This window comes from Macadamia integrifolia, chromosome 4 (genome assembly GCF_013358625.1).
Source record: "Macadamia integrifolia cultivar HAES 741 chromosome 4, SCU_Mint_v3, whole genome shotgun sequence".
NCBI lineage: Eukaryota > Viridiplantae > Streptophyta > Magnoliopsida > Proteales > Proteaceae > Macadamia > Macadamia integrifolia.
Genome location: NC_056560.1, coordinates 11,870,702 through 11,890,869, shown reverse-complemented (window position 1 = coordinate 11,890,869; position 20,168 = coordinate 11,870,702). Strand labels below are relative to the sequence as shown.

General features: G+C 43.2%; 2 protein-coding genes and 1 long non-coding RNA gene across 5 annotated transcripts in view; 1 reads left to right on the top strand and 2 right to left on the bottom strand.

Moving 5' to 3' along the window:
• Positions 1–4,290: 4,290 nt before the first annotated feature.
• LOC122077103 lies at positions 4,291–6,359 on the bottom strand. Of its 2 annotated transcripts, none has more exons than XM_042642904.1 (2): positions 5,106–6,359; positions 4,291–4,989 (listed from the first exon to the last, which is right to left on the bottom strand). In XM_042642904.1, exons 1-2 carry the CDS (start codon positions 5,111–5,113, stop codon positions 4,446–4,448), a joined length of 552 nt encoding a protein of 183 aa, XP_042498838.1. In that variant the 5' UTR covers positions 5,114–6,359; the 3' UTR covers positions 4,291–4,445. The 2 variants fall into 2 exon arrangements, with proteins under 2 accessions (XP_042498838.1, XP_042498837.1); XM_042642903.1 differs by having other exon boundaries at positions 4,291–5,016; positions 5,106–6,339.
• Positions 6,360–9,174: 2,815 nt separating this feature from the next.
• Positions 9,175–16,979, bottom strand: LOC122077106. The gene is made up of 2 exons (XR_006139692.1): positions 15,500–16,979; positions 9,175–15,382 (listed from the first exon to the last, which is right to left on the bottom strand). It is a non-coding gene; the product is annotated as an uncharacterized LOC122077106 (long non-coding RNA).
• Positions 16,980–18,701: 1,722 nt separating this feature from the next.
• Positions 18,702–20,168, top strand: part of LOC122077105 (proteasome assembly chaperone 4) — a 12,246-nt gene continuing 10,779 nt past the window's right edge. The window contains exons 1-2 of one of the 2 annotated variants that reach the window (XM_042642906.1): positions 18,702–18,970; positions 19,452–19,512. The gene's annotated coding sequence lies outside the window, so the exon portion shown is untranslated. The remainder of the gene's footprint in view (positions 18,971–19,451; positions 19,513–20,168) is intronic. The other variant, XM_042642905.1, reaches the window with a different exon arrangement.

The window sequence follows — 20,168 nt, the reverse complement described above, 5'->3', positions numbered from 1 at the left end:
TATACAGAGGATTCAAATATGCAATCTTGTTCGCACGTTGCATCTACACGTGACAGAGACTTTCAAGTTATATGGATATGTAAATATGTAATGGTTTTACGAAATTAGTATCGATGATACGATGATACGATGATACGATGATACGATACAATGTTACAGAATTTTGGGATAAAATAATTTTAAAAGGGGCAAAAGAATCCTCTCCACTTGCACAACCATTGTGCTAGCGTACAAGCCAATGGGAGGCTGTGCAGAAACATCTAGGCAAGGAGTAGCATCGTCTTTTCATGTGTGTCTGTGTCTTGGCATAAAGAGACGCAAGCAGATAGGGTTCTTTTCTCCTTAAAAAATTGATATTGAAATCTTAAGCGTAAATTGTCTAATCTAATCAGTATTAGCATTGTTTCAAAATTGGCTAATACACCAACTAGATACTGTGAACATTTTTTTTTTTGGGATAAAGAATACCGTGAGCTAAATCCAAAGATATGTCCTTCAGATTATAATTTTCCTTTTACCTAAAATTTTTTATTTTATTATTCTTCTAATATATTTATGAGAGAGATAATGCTACCCGACCATGCGTCTAGGATATCCATGAATGCTAAATCCATATATAGATGTTCTCTGATACCCTCCTCCCAGAAAAAAATAATGGGATCCATATACTAGTATTCTCTCTCATATTATGACCATGTGGGTCACATATGTACCTCATATGGATGATATCACTTTTTTTTCTTAGAAAATGATATTATTTTCCAACCCCTCATTAATGTAATAAAGAGATTTCTTCCTACACTGCTCTTGTAGGAAACTTTCCCCCTTCTCCCCCACTCCCCCTTCTCTCTCTCTCCTATTATCTTCTCAAAATAATTGAAAATTTCTTAGGCGATAATAATAGGTAATGTTTTCTTCCGTCACTTCCTTAAGCCAGAGTCCATTATTTTTTTCAGAATTTGAGAACTGGGTAATTGAAGATACTGCCTGATGAGTCCTAGTCCTGAAGTTGTTGCTGGGGATTCGATTTTTCCACCCTAGAGATAAAGCTACCCACGCATGTTTCACAAGGTCACACTCGAGGACAGCTTGCCATATTGATTCATTCTCCTTGAGGAATAATGGGAAAATTAAATGGGAGAAACATGGTTAAGAAGCCTATGCATGAACTCGCAAATTGGAAGGTAAAAACCTCAAGAATGCATTTCCATAGCAATATCATCGTCCGAATCGGTTGATTGTGAGTTTGAGTTGACACACCTCATTATCATTTATTGGTCTTGTAGAAGCACAGCTTGTTGTATAGGGGGCTTCAGCCTAGGGGCTATGATCACTATCAAACAGCACTTTTTTTTCTTGATTAAGAAAAAAATATATATCCTAAATTAATTTTGGGTTATATGGAAGTATAAGCTGACTTGGCTATGCAATCTTGTTTACGGTATTGGAAATTGTCTCCAGGGATGATTGGAGGAATTGTAAGGTAGCTTAATGGTGTCAATCTCATATTGTAGGTTTCTTCTAACTTGGCCTTAAAGTCAGGCTCTTTTTAGATAGAAGAGTGACCACTTCTTGAGTTTTTTCCTAGAACGTACGCTCATTATTCATCCAATGGGTCTTTGAATTGGTTGGGAACTTGAGATTGATAAAACATGAGTAGGCCCTAAAAGGAAAAGACCTACATAAAAGGATCCGTATTAAAGGACGTGCATCAGTGTGGGGCCAATGAAAACGTGCATAGGGCATCTACATAAATGGGATATTTAATTCCACAGGTTGTGGGGTGGTAACTTCTTATGCTTGTGTCCAAGTGTAGGGCTGAGGTGAACAAACAAATGTATAACCATCAATGGCCATAAATATCCACCCTCATTTATGAATGATCAATAATACTCCCCGGTTCCACTGTTGTGTTGGGGCCTGGGTGACACCCTCTCAAGGGAGGATGGCTCATGACTAGCTTGAAAGTGTTCTATCAATGTTCTATTGACTGATAAAGTTTTTTTATCAATGAATCTTTTGTTGGGAGTTAACAAAGGGAGATCAGCTGTGCCTGAAACAAAACTGTCTTATATGTTGGTAAAAGAATCTTGCTAATCTAGTGCAGAAAATGCCAGACATAAAAGCTAATGAAAACACTGATGGGAGCATCTTCAATGCACACAAGGGGGGCAACTTGATTGTTTTGCACCTACAATGTTTGGGCGTTGCCTACGCGTAGACACACTGCTATGTAATCAAGAATCCCATCTATATTGATGCTCTAGCACACTCTCATTGGCCTTACGCTAGTGTAGGGCCACACAACTAGGTGTCGATCTCTTGCCCACATATATGGAGAAAGTATTTCTTATTAAAGGGAGTACGGTTCCTACACGTGCACAAAGGACCAATGAAAGTAAACAAAGAAACAACCATATAAACGCTATTTTTCATTTCATGAGGGGCGAGTTAGTCATTTCTCTCTTCAAAACACGTCTTACAAGGGTCACACTCCACCCGCCCCAAAAAAAAAAAAAAAAAACCATTTTGCCGACATATATATCATGAGGGAAAACGAATCATGTTCAAGAGTATAACGGCTACTCCACCCTCCTGAAATAAAATATATGCCACTATAAATTATTGAAGAGTATAATTGAGGAGAGAGACTCACATAGCACTAATGTACGTTATGCTCCTTGACAGAAAACTTACATAATATAAATAGCACTGGAGACCTATCTCGACCAGCGTTACTTCACTTTAAATTCATTTCTTAACCACTCTATTTCTTATTTCCCACTCTTCTAGGACTTAGCAAAAAGGTCCAGGGACATCAATTAAATATAAGACCGGTGCCGACCTCTATGTTTAAGAATAGAGGGGTTAAGGAAATGGTTTTCTCACCTGGCCTCCTATGAAATGATTTCTCAACCCTTTTTTAATTAAAAAACTTTAACTGATTTTTCAAGAAAAATTCTACCCCAGTTTTAAATAGTAAAATTTTCTTTTTGGAGTAATTTACATCCTCTCATCTATAGTATGCTCTTATTATATCTTTCTCCCCTATGTTTTTAAAAATTACATCCATCTCCCTTGTCGATTGACACGCTGTTGGTGCAATGTAGGGGTTCCATCGATCGGTTCAATTTGATTTCAATCGGATTGAATTAGTTTCGATCTAAGAATGAGAGAGACCAAAACCAATTAGTTAAAGAACCTTGATTTTTTGTTTCGGTCCGATTTGGTTTTAGTTTATTTTGATTTTTTCATATCGGCTTAATACTAGTTTAGATCGATTTATTATTAGGTTTGAACCATAATGAAATCTTACATACATACTTATAGTGACAAGATATGACGAAAAAACACTTTAAATTTATGATTATGATTGAATCATGGTTTATCATTTCAAGGGAACTAATATTAAAACCAATGGTTAACAAATTACTAAGAAGATAATCAATGTTGAAATCACAAAATAAACCCTATTATCCCCAATCATTCATTTAACCATCTAACTAGTTTTGTGTAATAAACAAAAAATTTTACAATTTGCAAATCAATTTCTCTATTCATAACCTAATATTCAATGATTTAAAATAATTTCCCTTACAATAAAAAATTTTCTCATTAATATTATGAAAAATAGATAATCAATTCACCAATTTATAATCTCATAATCATTTATTTTTTTTTCAATTTCATTCGATTTTATTTCGATTGAGTTATTGATCGGTTCGATTTAGACCCGTTTTCAACCAGTCCCCACATACCTCAACGCAAAACTAATCCAATAAAAATCGATTTGATTCAGTTCAAATTTTATTGGTCAATTTCAATCAATTTTATCATTTCGGGCTAAGTTTTGACACCCCCTATTGTAATGTTAGTTCTGAATTGTAAGAAAATTTTAATACCTATTTTACCCCTATATGTCTTCTCATACCATTTTCCCCAATTAAAAAGAGATTAGGGTATGAGAAAATCTGTATGAGTTATTCACCTTCTCCGATGAAGGTAAGTTGGGGACCAAGCAACTACTATAGGGGACGGTCTCACTGACCTCGAAGTCCTCACCGTTCGGATGTATTGGTTTTGTTTCTAACTGATTCAATCTCCAAAATTAGGAAGGATGTATATCAAGGTAGAAGGTAAAGAATCAAAATACAATAATAAAGGGTAATATGAGTATTATTGAAATATTATACAAACTAAACGGTAAAAAATTTAACGGAATGAACCTATTTGTAAAATTAAGCATTCTACAATGTGGATGTAATTTCTGAAAACACAGGGGAGGGGATGTAATAAAAACAAAATACAATCCTTTTAATAAATCTAACTAAAAACCTATGAATACAAAACATAATTAGGTCTTCAAAAATCTAAACCGAAATTTGATAATACAATACAGATTTCAGTATTTCACTAAAGTGTAGGGGGTGCTTTCAGTAAATTCACTAGTGTGTGAAAGCATAAACAGCTGTAGAAATATACACCAAGAGAGCAGTAGATACCAGTGTAACAAGCACAGCTACTGAATCAACAGCATACTTACTACCACAAGAAAGCAATCCCAATCTGATCTGAATCACACTCACCATTGATAACACCAAGAACACACAACCCATCACAGACCCAAAAGCAGATCCCAACATTCCAAATCTCAGAACCTTCAGATTTATATGAGCCCTAAATGCATCATCCACATCTTTACTGTTAAGAAGATTAAGGGCTAACTTCAATCCCTGAGCCACCAGGCTTGAGAAGAGAAAGAAACTGAAGGAGACAACTTCGAAGGCTAAGAGTTTTCTTGCAACGTCAAGGCCTGCATCACACGCTCCTTTGTTTTCAAGGCTTCGTTGGCCTGGTGTGGTTAGTGATAAACCCACGAAGACTGCTATGGTGAAGAGTGAGTTCACGTTTACAAGGCCATCTAGAGCTGTGACATGGACGCTTGTTGAGGAGTAAGACGTTGTTGTTGAGGTTCTGGATGTTGTGGTTCTGTATGTTTTTGAGTATGTCTCAGAACTGAAATTTTTCAAAGAGAAAATAAAGGGTTTTGAATAGATCAATAGATCAAGATCGAGAGAGAAAGAAAAGGGATTTGAAAAACTTACTCTTCCATGATTTGATCTTCTTCTGCAGCTGTTGATGTTTGTTTGCGCTGTGATTTTTACCCAACAAGAAAAGAGAAGGGGAAGGGGAAGAAGAAAGGGGCTCTGGATTGTTCTTCTGAGAAGGAGAGAGGAAGGTAAAGGTGAGAGATTCTTTGCTTTTCTGTTGCTTTTTTGGAACTTTATGGACAGATATGGGAAAGAGTGTCACAAGTTTGAAAATTATGGGTGATTTAGTAGGGTAGGTCCGAGTGGGGCCTATATTTTGGATCTGAAGTTGTGTCGGCGTGGTTGGGCCTGTGTTTTTTGAAACAAACATATGACTGTTGACTTTAGGATGGTTTTGGGAAAAATAAGTATAATCTTCCCATCCCTTAAATCCTGTTCAATCAAAATTCTCCTAAATAAACTGGCCTATAAGAATTTACCCAATAATAATAATAATAATTGGCCTAAGTTAGTGATCGATAGAACAGTGTATTCACAGAAGTAATGATGGATGTCGGCGTACCTCCTAGTGTCCTTTTTCGGTTTCCTCTTATAGGGTTGCTGGGCCTAGGATTTCGAAAAATCCCCTTCGGGAATCTTCCCCTCACGTGGTTAGGAGCTTTGCCTCTTCTGGAACCTTCCCTTCACGTGGTTGGGAGTCTTGCCCCTTCGGGAACCTTCCCTTCACGTGGTTGGTGCCTTGCCCCTTCGGGAACCTTCCCCTCACGTGGTTGGAGCTTTGCCCCTTTGGGAACCTTCCCCTCACGTGGTCAGAGCCTTGCCCCTTCGGGAATCTTCCCTTCATGTGGTTTTGAGCCTTACGGCCTTTATCGGATGGGTGACACGCGTCCCTCCCTCGGTTGCCATGTGTCCCTGCTTTATTCGGTGACAAATCCTGCCGTATCAGCAGCCCCCTTACTTCCACTAGGAGGCTTTTCCAGTGGGAGTAACCGTTTAATTTATCTTGAGTGCCCCTTCGGTCTTTGGTTTTGGCGTTCATCCCGAAAACATGGATCTCGGTTGGTCATGTTCGGTTCTGGCTTGAGACACCAACCAAAGTAGAGACCTTCGGTCAGGTCCACTCAGCCTTCGCCTGAGCCCCTTACCGAGGTAGTGACCTTCGGTTAGGTCTACTCGGCCTATGCCTGAGCATCCTTACCAATGTAGTGACCTTCGGTTAGGTTCGCTCGGTCGTTGCCTGAGCATCCTACCGAGGTAGTGACCTTCGATTAGGTCCACTCGGCCCTTGCCTCAGTCCCCTACCGAGATAGTGACCTTCGGTTAAGTCCACTCGATCCTTGCCTGAGTCCCCGTACCGAGGTAGTGACCTTCGGTTAGGTCCACTCGGCCTTTGCCTGAGCCCCCGTACCGAGGTAGTGACCTTCGGTCAGGTCCGCTCGGTCTTTGCTTGAGCCCCTTATTGAGGTGGTGACCTTCGGTCAGGTCCACTCGGCCTTTTCCTGAGCCCCCTACCGAGGTGGTGACCTTCGGTCAGGTCTACTCGGCCATTGCCTAAGCCCCCTACCTAGGTGGTGACCTTCGATCAGGTCCACTCGACCTTTGCCTAAGCCCCCTACCGAGGTGGTGACCTTCGATCAGGTCCACTCGGCCTTTGCCTGAGCCCCCTACCGAGGTGGTGACCTTCAATCAGGTCCACTTGGCCTTTGCTTAAGCCTCCTACCGAGGTGGTGACCTTCGGTCAGGTCCACTCGGTCATTGCCTGAGCACCCTACCAAGGTAGTGACCTTCGGTCAGGTCCACTCGACCTTTGCCTGAGCTCCCGTACCGAGGTGGTGACCTTTGATCTAGTAAGCCCGGCCTTGACGCTAGATCCCAACCGAGGTTATTGACTTTGGTTAGGTCAGGGCGAGTCCAGGAGCTGTGACATGCTCGTGCGCTTTGCTGGAGTGTACTTCAGGAATCATGAGTAGATGACGTGTACTGCATTTAATGATGTTGGGGGAGTCGTATTGACGTACTGCCGCCTACAAATAGTCTCTCCCTTCTCATTTTGTCATCTTCTACTCATTTCTCTGACCATTCGTCCTTCATCCTTAACTTCCTCTGACCTTCGTTTCGGCCAGTCATTCAGAAGTAAGTGATGTCCAGTTCTTTAGGTAGTGGCCCCTCGTCATCTAAGGGTGAGGTCTTTAGGCGTCGTAGTCCCGATCGGGTCCGAGAGATGTCCTCAGATTGTCATCCGCATCCACATCTTCGGATGTCTCCTCGTCCTCTACCGCTAGTGACATGAGCGGTGAAGGTATTAGGGAGGGGCTTCTCTACACCAGGGCCCAGGCAAATGAGTCCCTGGAGGTCGAAACCCGAAACATAGTCTCGACCATGACCGAAAAGGAGCTGACGGAGCTCCGCGTGTCATATGGTTTTTCGGACGAGTTCATCCTTCGGGTTCCGAGGCCCGAAGATAGGGCAAGCTACCAAAACCCTGAGGAGCTTTGCTTCTATCGGGATGCCTTCAAGGCCGGGCTTCGGCTCCCCCTTCACCCTTTCTTCAGCAAGATGTTCTGACACTATGGCATCTCTCCAGCCCAACTGACCCTGAACGGGTGGCGGCAAGTCCTTAGTTTCATCGCCTTCTTCTCTCGGATGGCGAGCCCTCTCTCCCTTCCACTCTTCCTCAATTGTCTGTCTCTCGGTTCCAGTAAGGGGGACTCGGGCTGATACTACTTTTGCCCTAGGAAAGACCTCCAATTTCTGAACCGATACCTAACCTCGATACACGGTTGGAAGTTGAAGTTCTTTTTCGTGAGGGTGCCCGAAGGATTCCCCTTCGGTAATACTTGGGACATCCCAAACCTGAAAGACGTGAACTCTACACCTACCCTCTTTGGGACAGATGTAGAGTCACTGTCGATGGCTAAGGACAAGACCCTCTATCGGCCAATCGAGTCCAGTAGCCTCCAGTTGGATGCCTTCCTGTTCCCGTTCGGGCTTAGTCCGGGTGAGTCCTAGGTTTGCAATTGCTTTCGTTTTGGATTTAGCATTCTCGTACTGATCTTCATCCTCTTTTCTGCAATGCAAATTTCGAGAGCAGAAGCAAGAGCCACCAGGACCGAGAGGTAGGCCCAGCTGAAGGAGGCCAGGGCCTGAGATGCCTAGCAGAAGCAGCCGAAAGGCAAGAAAAGGGTGGCTTCGACTTCCCAGGCCCTCCCAAGGAAGAAGCCTAGATCCGAAGGCCCTACCGCCGAGGCAGTTCAGGCGCTTGAGGCCCCATGCCACCGCTCATCTCCTCCGAGGGCCTCTTCCCCTGGTGCCGACTTTCGAAGTCCGAGGGGTAGCCAATCTCGGGCCGAGGTTGGGTTCGTCCCTCGGTGATCCATTAAGGAGGGTGAGACACTGACCATCGGGCGGGTTGCCCGAGAGCTCATTCAGAAAGGGAGCCTACAAGGGGACGTGGCCGAGGCCCAAAGTCAAGGGACCAAGGCGATGATAACAAGCACTTGCGTGTTCATGGTAGTGGTAATCTTCGGTCTTCGGCATTCAGAGAATTTTTACTTTCCATTCCCTCTTTTTTTTTTAACTGTTGCTCTTTTAGGCTCAGAACCAAGTCGGGCAGCTGACTATTCGAGCTGAAGCCCTGGCCAGGGACCTTGAGGAGTCCGAGAGTGAAAAGTCAGCCCTCGACAAGGAGCGCACGGTCCTCCTCAAGAAGGTGGAGCATCTGGAAGCCGACCTCCTCCGCGCACAGCAGGAAGGCAATCGGAAGCTCTGAGAGCTGGATGCGCAAATGGCCATAAAGTTGAGGGAGGCCGAAACCCGAGCCATCGAGAGCTACAAGTCCTCAGAGGACTTTAGGGAGGAGGTGAAGCGTGCCCTCCCCCCCGGATTTATCATGGGCGCCACCGATGTTCGAGACTGGGTCCTCGAACATCATCCCGAAGTGTCCTTCGAGGGGAGTGGCCTTATCTTTGAAGACACCGATGCAGCTCCTACCGCCATCGATGCCGAGGCTACCGACAATGCTAGGGATGAGGCCATTCCTCTGACAGACGCTCCATGAGAAAAGCCTTTGGTTTTTTTGTAATTTTGTCCTTTGGGCTTTATGTAATTTTGGCCTTCGGGCTTATGTAATTTTGGCCTTCAGGCTTTATGAATGAAATGCTCCCTCTTTTATGCTGTTTTCCCCACTTGCCTCTTCTTTTTTTCTGTTTTGTTTTGTTTTTTTTTTTTGCAATCCCGAAGACCGATTCCAAATCCGAAAGGATTTTCCGGATCTTCAGCCCATTGGTAAGGTACAAAGGTTGAAGCTCTCATTCGAGTTCACTTTTTTGTAATCCCAAAAACCGATACCAAGTCCGATGGGGTGTTTCTGCTTTTCATCCTACGGATGGAGGTATGAAGGCGTAGGGGAATGAAAACCTAGGCTCCCACGAACCTCAATTCATTCAGCCCCCGCCTCGGTTGCTTCTTCCATAACTCCTACCTATATTCGGCTCCCAGCTAGGATCATTCTTTTGATCATGTTATCTCCGCTTTGGTCCGAGCGCCCGACCGAGGGGAGTGCCTTACATTTGTAACCATCGGGAAGCTATTGTCGTAATCCATCTCATATATTTACGGGGTGAAAATCCCTCGGAGTGCTTTGGATGCAGAGTTACAACTTGGAATCGTTTAGGAAAAATTTGTGAAATGTAAAGTGTAGATATTCTATTGGTAGAATTTCCTCAAGTTCTTCGAGTTCCATGATCGGGGTACCTTTTCTCCCCCCGTAATCTCCAAGTGATAGGACCCGGGTCGTATTATCTTCAAGACTCTGTAAGGACCTTTCCAATTTGGAGCTAGCTTTCCTTGATTCCTCGAATCCAATACTTCTGCCCTTCTGAGGATGAGGTCATCCATTCTGAACTCGTTCTTCCGGACTTTTGAGTTGTAGTGCCTCGTAACCCTCTGCTGGTAGGCGGCAATCCTTTTTTGCGAGGTGTCTCTGACTTCGGTCAAAAGGTCTAAATTAGGTCGGAGTCTTTTATCGTTTTCTTCTTCTTTGTAGTACTGAATCCGGTGGGTTACGGCTCCTACCTCCACTGGTAGTACAGCTTCGGTGCCGTAAATTAAAATGAAGGGTGTTTCTCTGGTGGCTGACCTCTCACTTGTGCGATAAGCCCAGAGGATATTGTACTACTCTTCTACCCATAACCCTTTGGCATCATCGAGCCTCTTCTTTATTCCTTGGAGAAGGGTACGGTTGGTTACCTCTGTCAATCCGTTGGTCGATGGATAGCCGACAGATGTTTTCCTGTGGTCAATGCCGAGGGCATCACAAAACAAGCCAAAAGTCGGGTTGGCAAACTGAGTTCCATTGTCCGTTACCACCACCCGAGGGATTCCGAATCGATAGACTACCGCCCTCTAGAAGAAGTCCCTGATATTCTTTTCGGATATCATCGTCAGTGCTTCGGCCTCTGCCCATTTCGTGAAATAGTCTACCGCCACCACTACTAATTTTCTTTGTCTCGTGGCCAGGGGGAACGAGCCCAGGATGTCCATTCCCCACATGGCAAATGGTATTGGGTTTGATAGGGATGAAAGCTCGGTAGAGTGCTGCCTGGGAAGAGAGGAGAACATCTGACACTTGACGCACTTCCTGACAAACGATTCCGCGTCCTTCTTCATTATCGGCCAGAACAGGCCCTGCCTCAGCAATTTGTGGGCCAAGGCTCGGGCTCCCAAGTGTTGGCCGCATATCCCCTTATGTACTTCACGGAGTGCATACTCACCATCGACAAGGTTCAGGCACTTGAGGTACGGGTGAACCCTATTTTGTACAGTGTCTGGTCTTTCAAAAGGAAGCGTGCAGACCGCATTCCTACCTTCCTTGCCTCATCCTTATTCTCAGGGAGTGTTCCTTCATTTAGGTATTTGACTATGGCATCCATCTAGCTAGGGCTGTATTCGGCTACGGATAATATCTCCCGGGGTTCTTCGATGCTTGGATGGGATAATACTTCAAAGTACACTGATCACCAAAGGTCTGTGAAATCAGAGGTGGCCAATTGTGACAGCGCGTCCGCACTGGCATTCTCCGCCCGTGGCACCTGCCTTATCTCAAACTCCTTAAAGGCTGTTACTTTCTCTCACACCGTCTTCAAGTATTCGGCCATCATTTGTTCCTTGACTTCATAGTCCCCATTCACCTGTCGCACCACGAGCTGTGAGTCACTGTGCACTACTAACTCCTGTACCATCAAAGCCCCCGCCAGATTTATTCCAGCTATTAGGGCTTCGTACTCAACTTCATTGTTGGAGGCATCGAAGTCGAACCGTATTGCATACTAGATTTTGAATCCTTCGGGGCTAACAAGTATGATCCCAGCGCCGCTTCTCACGCAGTTGGATGCACCATCCACATACAATGCCCAAGTCTTTTTCTCCCGAGCCTCGACAGACTCCTGGGGTTCATCTGGGAGTGTTGTCTCGGCTATGAAGTCCGCTAGAGCCTATGCTTTTATTACGGTTCTTGGCTTGTATTAGATGTCAAATTCTCCCAATTCTACGGCCCAGTTTACTAGGCGGCCAGACATATCCGGCTTCTGTAGCATCTTCTTCAGTGGTTGGTCTGTGAGCACACACACCGTGTGCGACTAGAAATAGGGCCTCAGCTTTCTTACCGCTATCACTAGGGCGTGTGTTACTTTTTCCACTTTTCTGTATCTCGTTTCCGCATCCAAAAGCGTTCGACTAACGTAGTATATTGGTCAATGTTGTCTTCCTTCTTCCTTTATCAGTACCGCACTTACTGCTACTGCTGATACGGCTAGGTATAACTATAAGGTATCCCCCATATAGGGTTTCGTCAGTAGTGGGGGTGCGGCCAAGTACTCCTTCAGTTGCTCGAAGGACTTTTCGCATTCCTCCATCCACTCGAACTTTTTGGACCCCTTCAAGGCTTTGAAAAATGGGAGGCACTTGTCAACCAACTAAGACATGAACCGTCCTAGGGCAATGACTCTACCTATTAGCTCCTGGACTTGCTTCACATTCTGTGGTGACCTTATATCTCGGATGGCTTGTATTTTCATCGGATTGACTTCAATCCCTCTCTCGGAGACAATACATCCGAGGAACTTTCCCGATGCTACTCCGAACGCACACTTTGTCGGGTTCAGCTTCATGCCGTACCACCTCAGCACCTGGAACGCATTTTCTTGGTTTTGAATATGGTGTTCTGCCTTCAGGATTTTTACCAGCATGTCATCTACATATACCTCCATGGTTTTACCAATCATCCCCTTGAAGATCTTATTCACCAACCTTTGATAGGTGGCCCCTGCGTTTTTTAGTCCGAAAGGCATGACTTCATAGCAGTACAATCCCCCCTCGATCACAAAGGATATCTTTAGGACATCAGCCTCAGACATCTTTATCTGATTGTACCATGAGTATGCATCCATGAAGCTCAGCGCCTCGTGTCCTGTTGTGGCATCGATGAAGAGGTCTATCTGCGGCAGGGGGTAGCCGTCCTTTGGGCAGGCCTTGTTCAGATCTGTGAAGTCGATGTAGATCCTCCACTTCCCATTTGCCTTCGGGACCATCACCACATTGGATATCCACTCCGGGTATTGGATTTCACGGATGAACCGGGCCTTCAATAATTTCTTTACTTCTTCATCTATCTTCCGTTGCCTTTCAGGGGCGAAGGTCCTCTTCTTCTGCTGTACTAGCTTCTTAGTCGGGTTGACACTCAGATGGTGCTCTATTACTTCTCGGTCTATTCCAGGCATGTCCAAGGCTGACCAGGCGAAGACGTCAGAATTATCTCGGAGGAAGGAGATGAGTTTTTCTCGTTGTTGCCTTGGCATTGTAGCCCCCACTTGGAACTAGCGAGTGTTATCCCCCTCTTCGGCTTCAACCTATATCAGTTCCTCAACCGGTTCCCCCTTTGATAACTGGTGTCATCGCGTAGATCTTCTATTGGGAGCGCCTCACCCGCCTTTTCTTTTCCCCATAAGGTGGTGGCGTAGCACCTCCAAGATGCCTCATGATCGCCTCGGCATTCACCAACACCGTTCTTGGTTGGGAACTTCATCTTGAGGTGTGGAGTGGAAACGATAGCCTTTAGCCGGTTTAAACCAACTCTCCCTAGTATAGCGTTATACGCTAAAGTAATGCCCACCACCAGGAAGTTGATTATTATTGTCACTTGGCGGTCTCCGGTGCCAGCTCTTACTGGTAACTCAATTGATCCCTCCACTTTGACCAGGACACCGGAGAATCCCTGCAACGGGTGTTCGACCTTCTTTAGCTTTCCCTCGTCCAGGCCCATCCTTTGGAAAGCTTCAAGGAACAGGATATCAGTTGAACTATCGTTATCCACCAAGATCCTTTTTACTTTGCAATCGCCTATGGTCATGGTGATTACTAGGGCATCGTCGTGTGGCGTGTGCACTCCTTGTAAGTCGTCATCCGAGAAGGAAATAACCGTCCCCGTCTTCACCTTCTTATTCGACCATTCAGCCATATGTACGCTTCTCGCATATGCTTTTGCTTTCCTGGCCGAGACTGAACTTTCTCCAGTGGCTAAGCCTCCATAGATTGTCGCTATGACCCTAGTTGGGCTTTTATGTTCGTCCCGGAGGCGATGGTCAGCTTCCTCGGTTATCTGATCCCTTTGTCGTTATTGATTGCCTCTGCAGGCCAGTCCCCTTCTTTCATGGCGGCCTTTGTCGTCTCTACCTCGGTTATTCCTGCAGTCATTACCGTCTTGGGCATCCTCCTTCTCGCGGTCTACGAATCGGCCCAAATATCCTCTTCAGATCATTCCTTCTATTTCCCCTTTTAGATGCCAACAATCTTCGGTGCCGTGGCCGTGGTCCCTGTGGAAGTGGCAATATTTGTCCATATTGCGTCTCTTAGGGTGTCGTCCCATCTTCCCTGGCCACTTCATGGCTCTGGCATCCAAGGAGTCCTTTATCTGCATTAGTACATCCGTTCGTTTTGGTTCAGAGGCACGTATCTCTCAAACTTTTTCGGTGGACTGGGTGCCCGACCACGTTCGGTCCTCCGTCTTTTGCCTTCTTCGGAAGGTTTGTCCTCGACTCCAAAGATCCTCTTCCTTCACGTCTTCTCCTCGGCTTCTTCATCGGCTTAGAGGGTTTCTTCCATTTGGATGTACTTATCACACCGGGCCCTCAACTCGGCTAGATTCCTCGGTGTATGCTTCGCCAAAGACCTTTTCAGCTCCTTATCTTTGACAATTCCCAGTAGGGTCGTGAACTCTTCTTTCGGGTCCAAACCTCTGATCGTGATTTTCTCTTGCTGGAATCGCTTCATGTAGTTTCGCAGTGATTCCCCTTCATGTTGCTTGATGTTAGTCAGGTTCAACGTGGTCTTCTGAAGGGGTTGGCTACTGGAGAATCCTTTCACGAAGCAGTAACTTAAATCGCTGAAACTATGGATCGATTTCGTTGGCAAGCGGTTGTACCAGAGCTTGTCGCTCCTCTGAAAGTCAAAGGCAATGCATGACACATGATGTTTTCCGAGACTTGATGAAACTGTATAGCAACCTTGAAGCCTTCCAGATGGTCGACGGGGTCCCCAGACCCGTCATAGGTGTCGTATTTGGGCAGGCAGAAACCGATCGAGTGTGGGTCCCTCATGACCTCATCAGCTAGAGCCATGTCATTAGTGAGGTCCGACTCGTGAGATCCTATCTGATTTTCCGCTACCTTCCTGATCTCGCTTTTCAAGTCTAGGATCATCTGCTTCAACCCTATGTCCTCGTGTCTCTATCCGTCTACTTGGCGTGGTTCCCCATGCCTGGTCCCGACGGCGCGACGCGTCATTTCCTTGGGTGTGGGGCTTTCCCTCATTGCTCGATTGCGATGATTCTTGCCAGACCTTATCGATCCTGTGCTACTCCGGTCCTCGTCTTGGGCACGCTCTTTCTGTATATGGGGGCCTTGTGGTGCTCCATCGATCTTCTGGGAGACGGCCTTAAAGACTTCCTTCATTGTCTCGGCCATTCGGTCATACTTCTCTTGAAGGGCTTCGAACTGCTCCCTTGTCACATATTCCTGTGCCCTAGGAGGGGGAGGATTACCTTCTCCACGCACCAAATATCCGACGGAATGCTGGTTCCTCATGGAACCTTCCCGATGATCGTTTCCCCGTTCTTCGCCAATTTTTGTCGAGGAAGGGAACCCTCCTGAAGGTTCCTCGTCCATGTTTATGCTCAGCGCTACTCTTGTTTTCTTACGGTTGTAGGTTTTCCCCACCATTACTATCCTTCCCACAGACGACGCCAATCTGTTATTGCTGAAATCTGTTAGGAGCTAACCCTGCACAAACATAGGAGACAGAGGCCCAGAGGTATCTCCGGGATTAGTCCTTTGATGCCTAAGTTAGTGACCGGCAGAACAGTGTATTCACAGGAGTATTGGTGGGTGTCAGCGTACCTCCTGGTGTCCCTTTTCGATTTCCTCTTATAGGGTTGCTGGGCCTAGGGTTTCGGAAAATCCCCTTCGGGAATCTTCCCCTCACGTGGTTAGGAGCCTTGCCTCTTCTAGAACCTTCCTTTCACGTGGTTGGGAGTCTTGCCCCTTCGGGAATCTTCCCTTCACGTGGTTGGTGCCTTGCCCCTTCGGGAACCTTCCCCTCACATGGTTGGAGCTTTGCCCCTTCGGGAACCTTCCCCTCACGTGGTCGGAGCCTTGCCCCTTCGGGAATCTTCCCTTCATGCGGTTTGGAGCCCTACGGCCTTTATAGGATGGGTGACACGCGTCCCTCCTTCGGTTGCCACATGTCCTTGCTTTATTCGGTGACAAATTCTGCCATATCAAATAGTATATCCCAAGCTTAGAAAAGTGATTCGAAATAAAATAGAATTCCAAAACAACCATAGAAGGATCGATGTGAGTTGCAGAAAATTTAGAAAACAGAGCATATATTCTTACTGGACAAAAACAACTAATTAAATAGAAAACTAAAGCCAGGATATAATGGATAATGCCAACAGACACCTATCTACCAATATGGAAACAAAAAGCAATTAATCTATTTGATATGATAAGATCAAGAATGTTGAATTCTAACCCAAAACAGGGGATCCACCTAGCTTTGAAGAAGAAATATAAAGGAGACGAAACAGAGGAAGAATAGAACAAGAACAAAGAGTAGTTCATATCTGATCAGAAAGGGTAGTTCATATATGATCGGAAGAAGCCATGGTTTGAAGAGAACCAGTATGGAGAGAGCTCAAATCTGAAATCAGCCACGAGAGAGGGAGGGAGATAACCAGTTGGGTAGCCTAAAGCTTCATCCAATAGCAACAGCTAAGAGTTCCGATGCACTGTTACTTCCTCAGAGACCACGCTTTGGACATCCACTGTTGCAAGAGTAGTCATCACCAACGACAAAACCTTCAAACTTTCCAATCCCAACCTCCTTTTGTTCCCCATTCTTCTTGTTTCTTCTTCTTCAACAAAGAATTGTTCAAAGACCTAAAAAAGAATCAGCTTTAAGTGAAGCAACCTTACTCAAAATTGGATCTTCCCTCTTTTCTTCTCATTTTCTGAAATTATCTTCTTCCAAGGACCAAATAACGAGGCGATTTCAGGAAACTAGCACAGTAAACTGTCAAAATCAAATATGGTTGCCTAAATTCACCGGAAATAAGCAAAGGTTCTGATTAGAAACACAGAAGAAAAACAAAAAATGGTTTTTCTCCGCCGTTCTTCTTAAAGGAAAGGGAAAGGGGAAATTGTCAATAGAGTTGTAGAAAAAGGAAAAGGAAGAAGAAGAGAAAGTAAACCGATTCACAAGAAAGAGAGAGAAAGAGGCCTGAACAACGAAAAGGTTCGTTGGTTGGTCGGTTGCAGAGGGCAGAGAGAGAGAGAGAGAGAGAAAAGGGGCAGCAATGGTTGATTGAAAGTTGGAGTCTTCTTTTCACCGGTGTTATTTAAGATGATAAAATCCTAAGGCTAATAATCCACTAGCATTCTTAATTCTATTGTAACTCACTAGCATACCTATACCACTCCCTTAAACTATATACAAAGTACCATCAACCCTTAGAAGAAAAATCAGTTAAAAAATAATCAACATTAACATCTCCTGAAGCAAAATAAAATGAGCAAACAAAAATGAGAAGGAAAGTCAAGCTTCAATCAAAATCTTTTGAATCCTTATAGTCAAGCTTCAATCAAAATCTTTTGAATCCTTACACATGCTGTTATTGTTACGGAAGTAACATTCCAACGAAGGGGCATATTTTTGGAATAAAAAAAATTAATTTTTTTGGTAAAGGAATCAAAACTTTAGTGAGGCACGTAAGCACGTTACTCACATGAGGCTTCATTTGCACTTATTGGAAAAGATTTTACTCTTGCTCAACCCCTTAATATTAGTCTTATTTCTTTCAACAAAATCAAATGTTATTTAATAATTGATTTAAAATATTATTTCGTAAAAGCTCTTATGCACGGCCATGTATGCACATGAGTACATGACCATGCATAAAAATTGGGTCCTTATTACTTTACACCAAGTTTTGAAATTTTTTTACTTAAAAATGAAAGATAAAAAAAATGTTCTAATTATGCTATTAATGCTGCATTTTCTTCTATTAGGGATATATTGGTCCAAATAAGTATTTTACATCAACATTGAGCTTTGTGGAGTTCAATCGAACGTATCCTATTAAAATGTAAGAACCCTAAGCTCCCAATGATCCACGTTGAGATCTATGACCTGCTCGGTGGTGAAGGAAGAGTATGTCGCAAAAGTACTAGAACAAATACAAAGTTTTCTCACCCTAAACGTGAGAATCTTTTATTTATTTTGGTATAATTAGAGTTTTCTTTTTTTTATTTACACATTATTCTTATGAGAATCTTTTATTCGGTAGCAATAGAAAATATCGTTAATACCAATATAAATTTCAAAATTTGAAATATAGAATATTCTATTTGTATCATGCACACCAAACATTAAGACAAGTTTAGAGTAAATAAACTTGCACACTATATTCCTTTTTTTTTTTCGTGAAAAATAAATACAATCTTAGGGTGAGAATTATATTAAAAAAAAAAGAAAAGAAAAAAAATGCAATTATGGGATTACCCAAATTTAGCAAATTTAAGAAATAAAACTAAATCCAAGCGTGGTCCATGCATAGTTTTTGTGTGTGTGTATGTGAAATGCATAGCAGTTAATATGCATATCATATACATATTTTATCATAATTTAAAAAAAAAAAATACACATACATCCACAAATATAGAATCCATATCAAATCATAGTTGGAAAATCAAATTTTAACTTAGGCTGGTCATCCAAGTTGAGTCAAATTTTTGAAAAACCCATTCAAGAAAGTCACCACATAAACTTGATTAGGTAAAAAAAATGACAAGATTCAATCATAAAATGTCGAAGATAAGACTAGGTTTCTTTACCCGAATCACTATGAACTTGGCAAGTTTAATCATTTTTTAAAATATTACCAAATCTATTCAGAACTTTAGTAATCTACTTTTGAACATGTTTGCAATGGTAAAGTTCAATATACATATATTCATACTGGCAACTCCAAACCCCCAAAACCTTTTCTCTTCCTTTTGACTGGTCCAGGGTATCAAGAATCAGAGATTCAGAATCATTGGAATCGGTCGAAATTGATCCCGATTTCTATAAAACGAGATCGCCCGAATCCGTGCTAGATTTATAGTTACGATTTCGGTCGATTCCATACCGATTCTGGCCAATTTGGAATCGTAATTCTCTGAGGCCGATCCGGTTGTCGATTCCACATATTTGAACCTTGGCATGATGGGTCTCTGATGGAAACCCAAAACCCTTGCGAGTTGTCGCTCGCCACTCGGTGTTCGTCAACGCAGCTCTTCAATTTCTTCATCGGACAACACAGTGAGGTTAGTCTCTTCTTCCTTCTTAAATTTCCCTTCCTGTTTCTGGGTGTATGGGTTCTGTAACTTCTGTTTGGTTTTCAATTTTTTGGCTTATGGGATATAGAAAGATCATATTTTGTTTCTCTTACTAGTAAGATTCCTGATTTCTGAGTATTTCTTGTATAATTAATACTGATATTTTTTGTATAATGAGATATTTGTTTCGCCTATGGGTTTTCATATTATTGTTTATGTACTGAGATTGCATGTATATTGAGATGTTGTTCGGCCTATAAATATTCAGACTGTTGCGTGTAAACTGGTAATCTGAGATTGCTTGAGCTCTTCAAGTTTTGGTTTTGAATTGATTTTTTTTTTTTTAATGGAAATAGGTTTTGAATTAAATTTAATACTAAAGTTGAGTTGAGCTCTCTTGAAGTTTCGACCGTAGCTCTTCATTTAGTTTTTGCTGCTCATAGCTGCTGTTTCACTGTTTTTGCCGCAGGTTATCGTTTCTACAAGTTCACGCTCTATTCATTACTTTGAGAGTTGATTTCTCAGTCCTGGTAAGGCAAATCAACACCCTGATTTTGACATTTTTTTTGGGCTACTTCTGAATCATCTAGGGATTGGAATTCCTTTACTATCATTTGCTCAACGATTCAGGTTTCTCATTGATAGCTGTTTTCTCTCTCTTCTGTCGGTGACTTCGATTTGGACAAACACAGCTTTGAAGTTTGAACCATACCAAACCAGAACCTATTTTATTTGAGATTTAGAGTTTTGATCTTTCCACAAATATAATTGTGGAACCCATTGACACACATTAGTTTATCGAGCTTTTATTGGTTTCTGAATCGAAAACATGTTGCTGGTGTTTGACTTTACGTTACAGTGTAGCTCTTTGAATCCGAATAATTTCTCAGTGCTCCTTTTGAGTCCAACCTTTTTACTTTGAAGAAGGCTGGGCATTAGTTCTTCATTCCTAAATCTATCCAGTTTGGTTGCATATTGAAATTTCTGCAAAATTTGAATCCACTGATGGTCTGGATTTTGTTACTGCTTATATGTTGTTTAGTTTGGATTTAAAATAGCAACCTCTTCCCCACAATGACACAGAGGAGTGGCTTTAGTCTGTTGTAGTTGGTTAATTGGTTTCTATTATCCATGGCCTGCATCATTCAATAACTCATCTAAAACATATAGGAATGAGAAGTTAAAA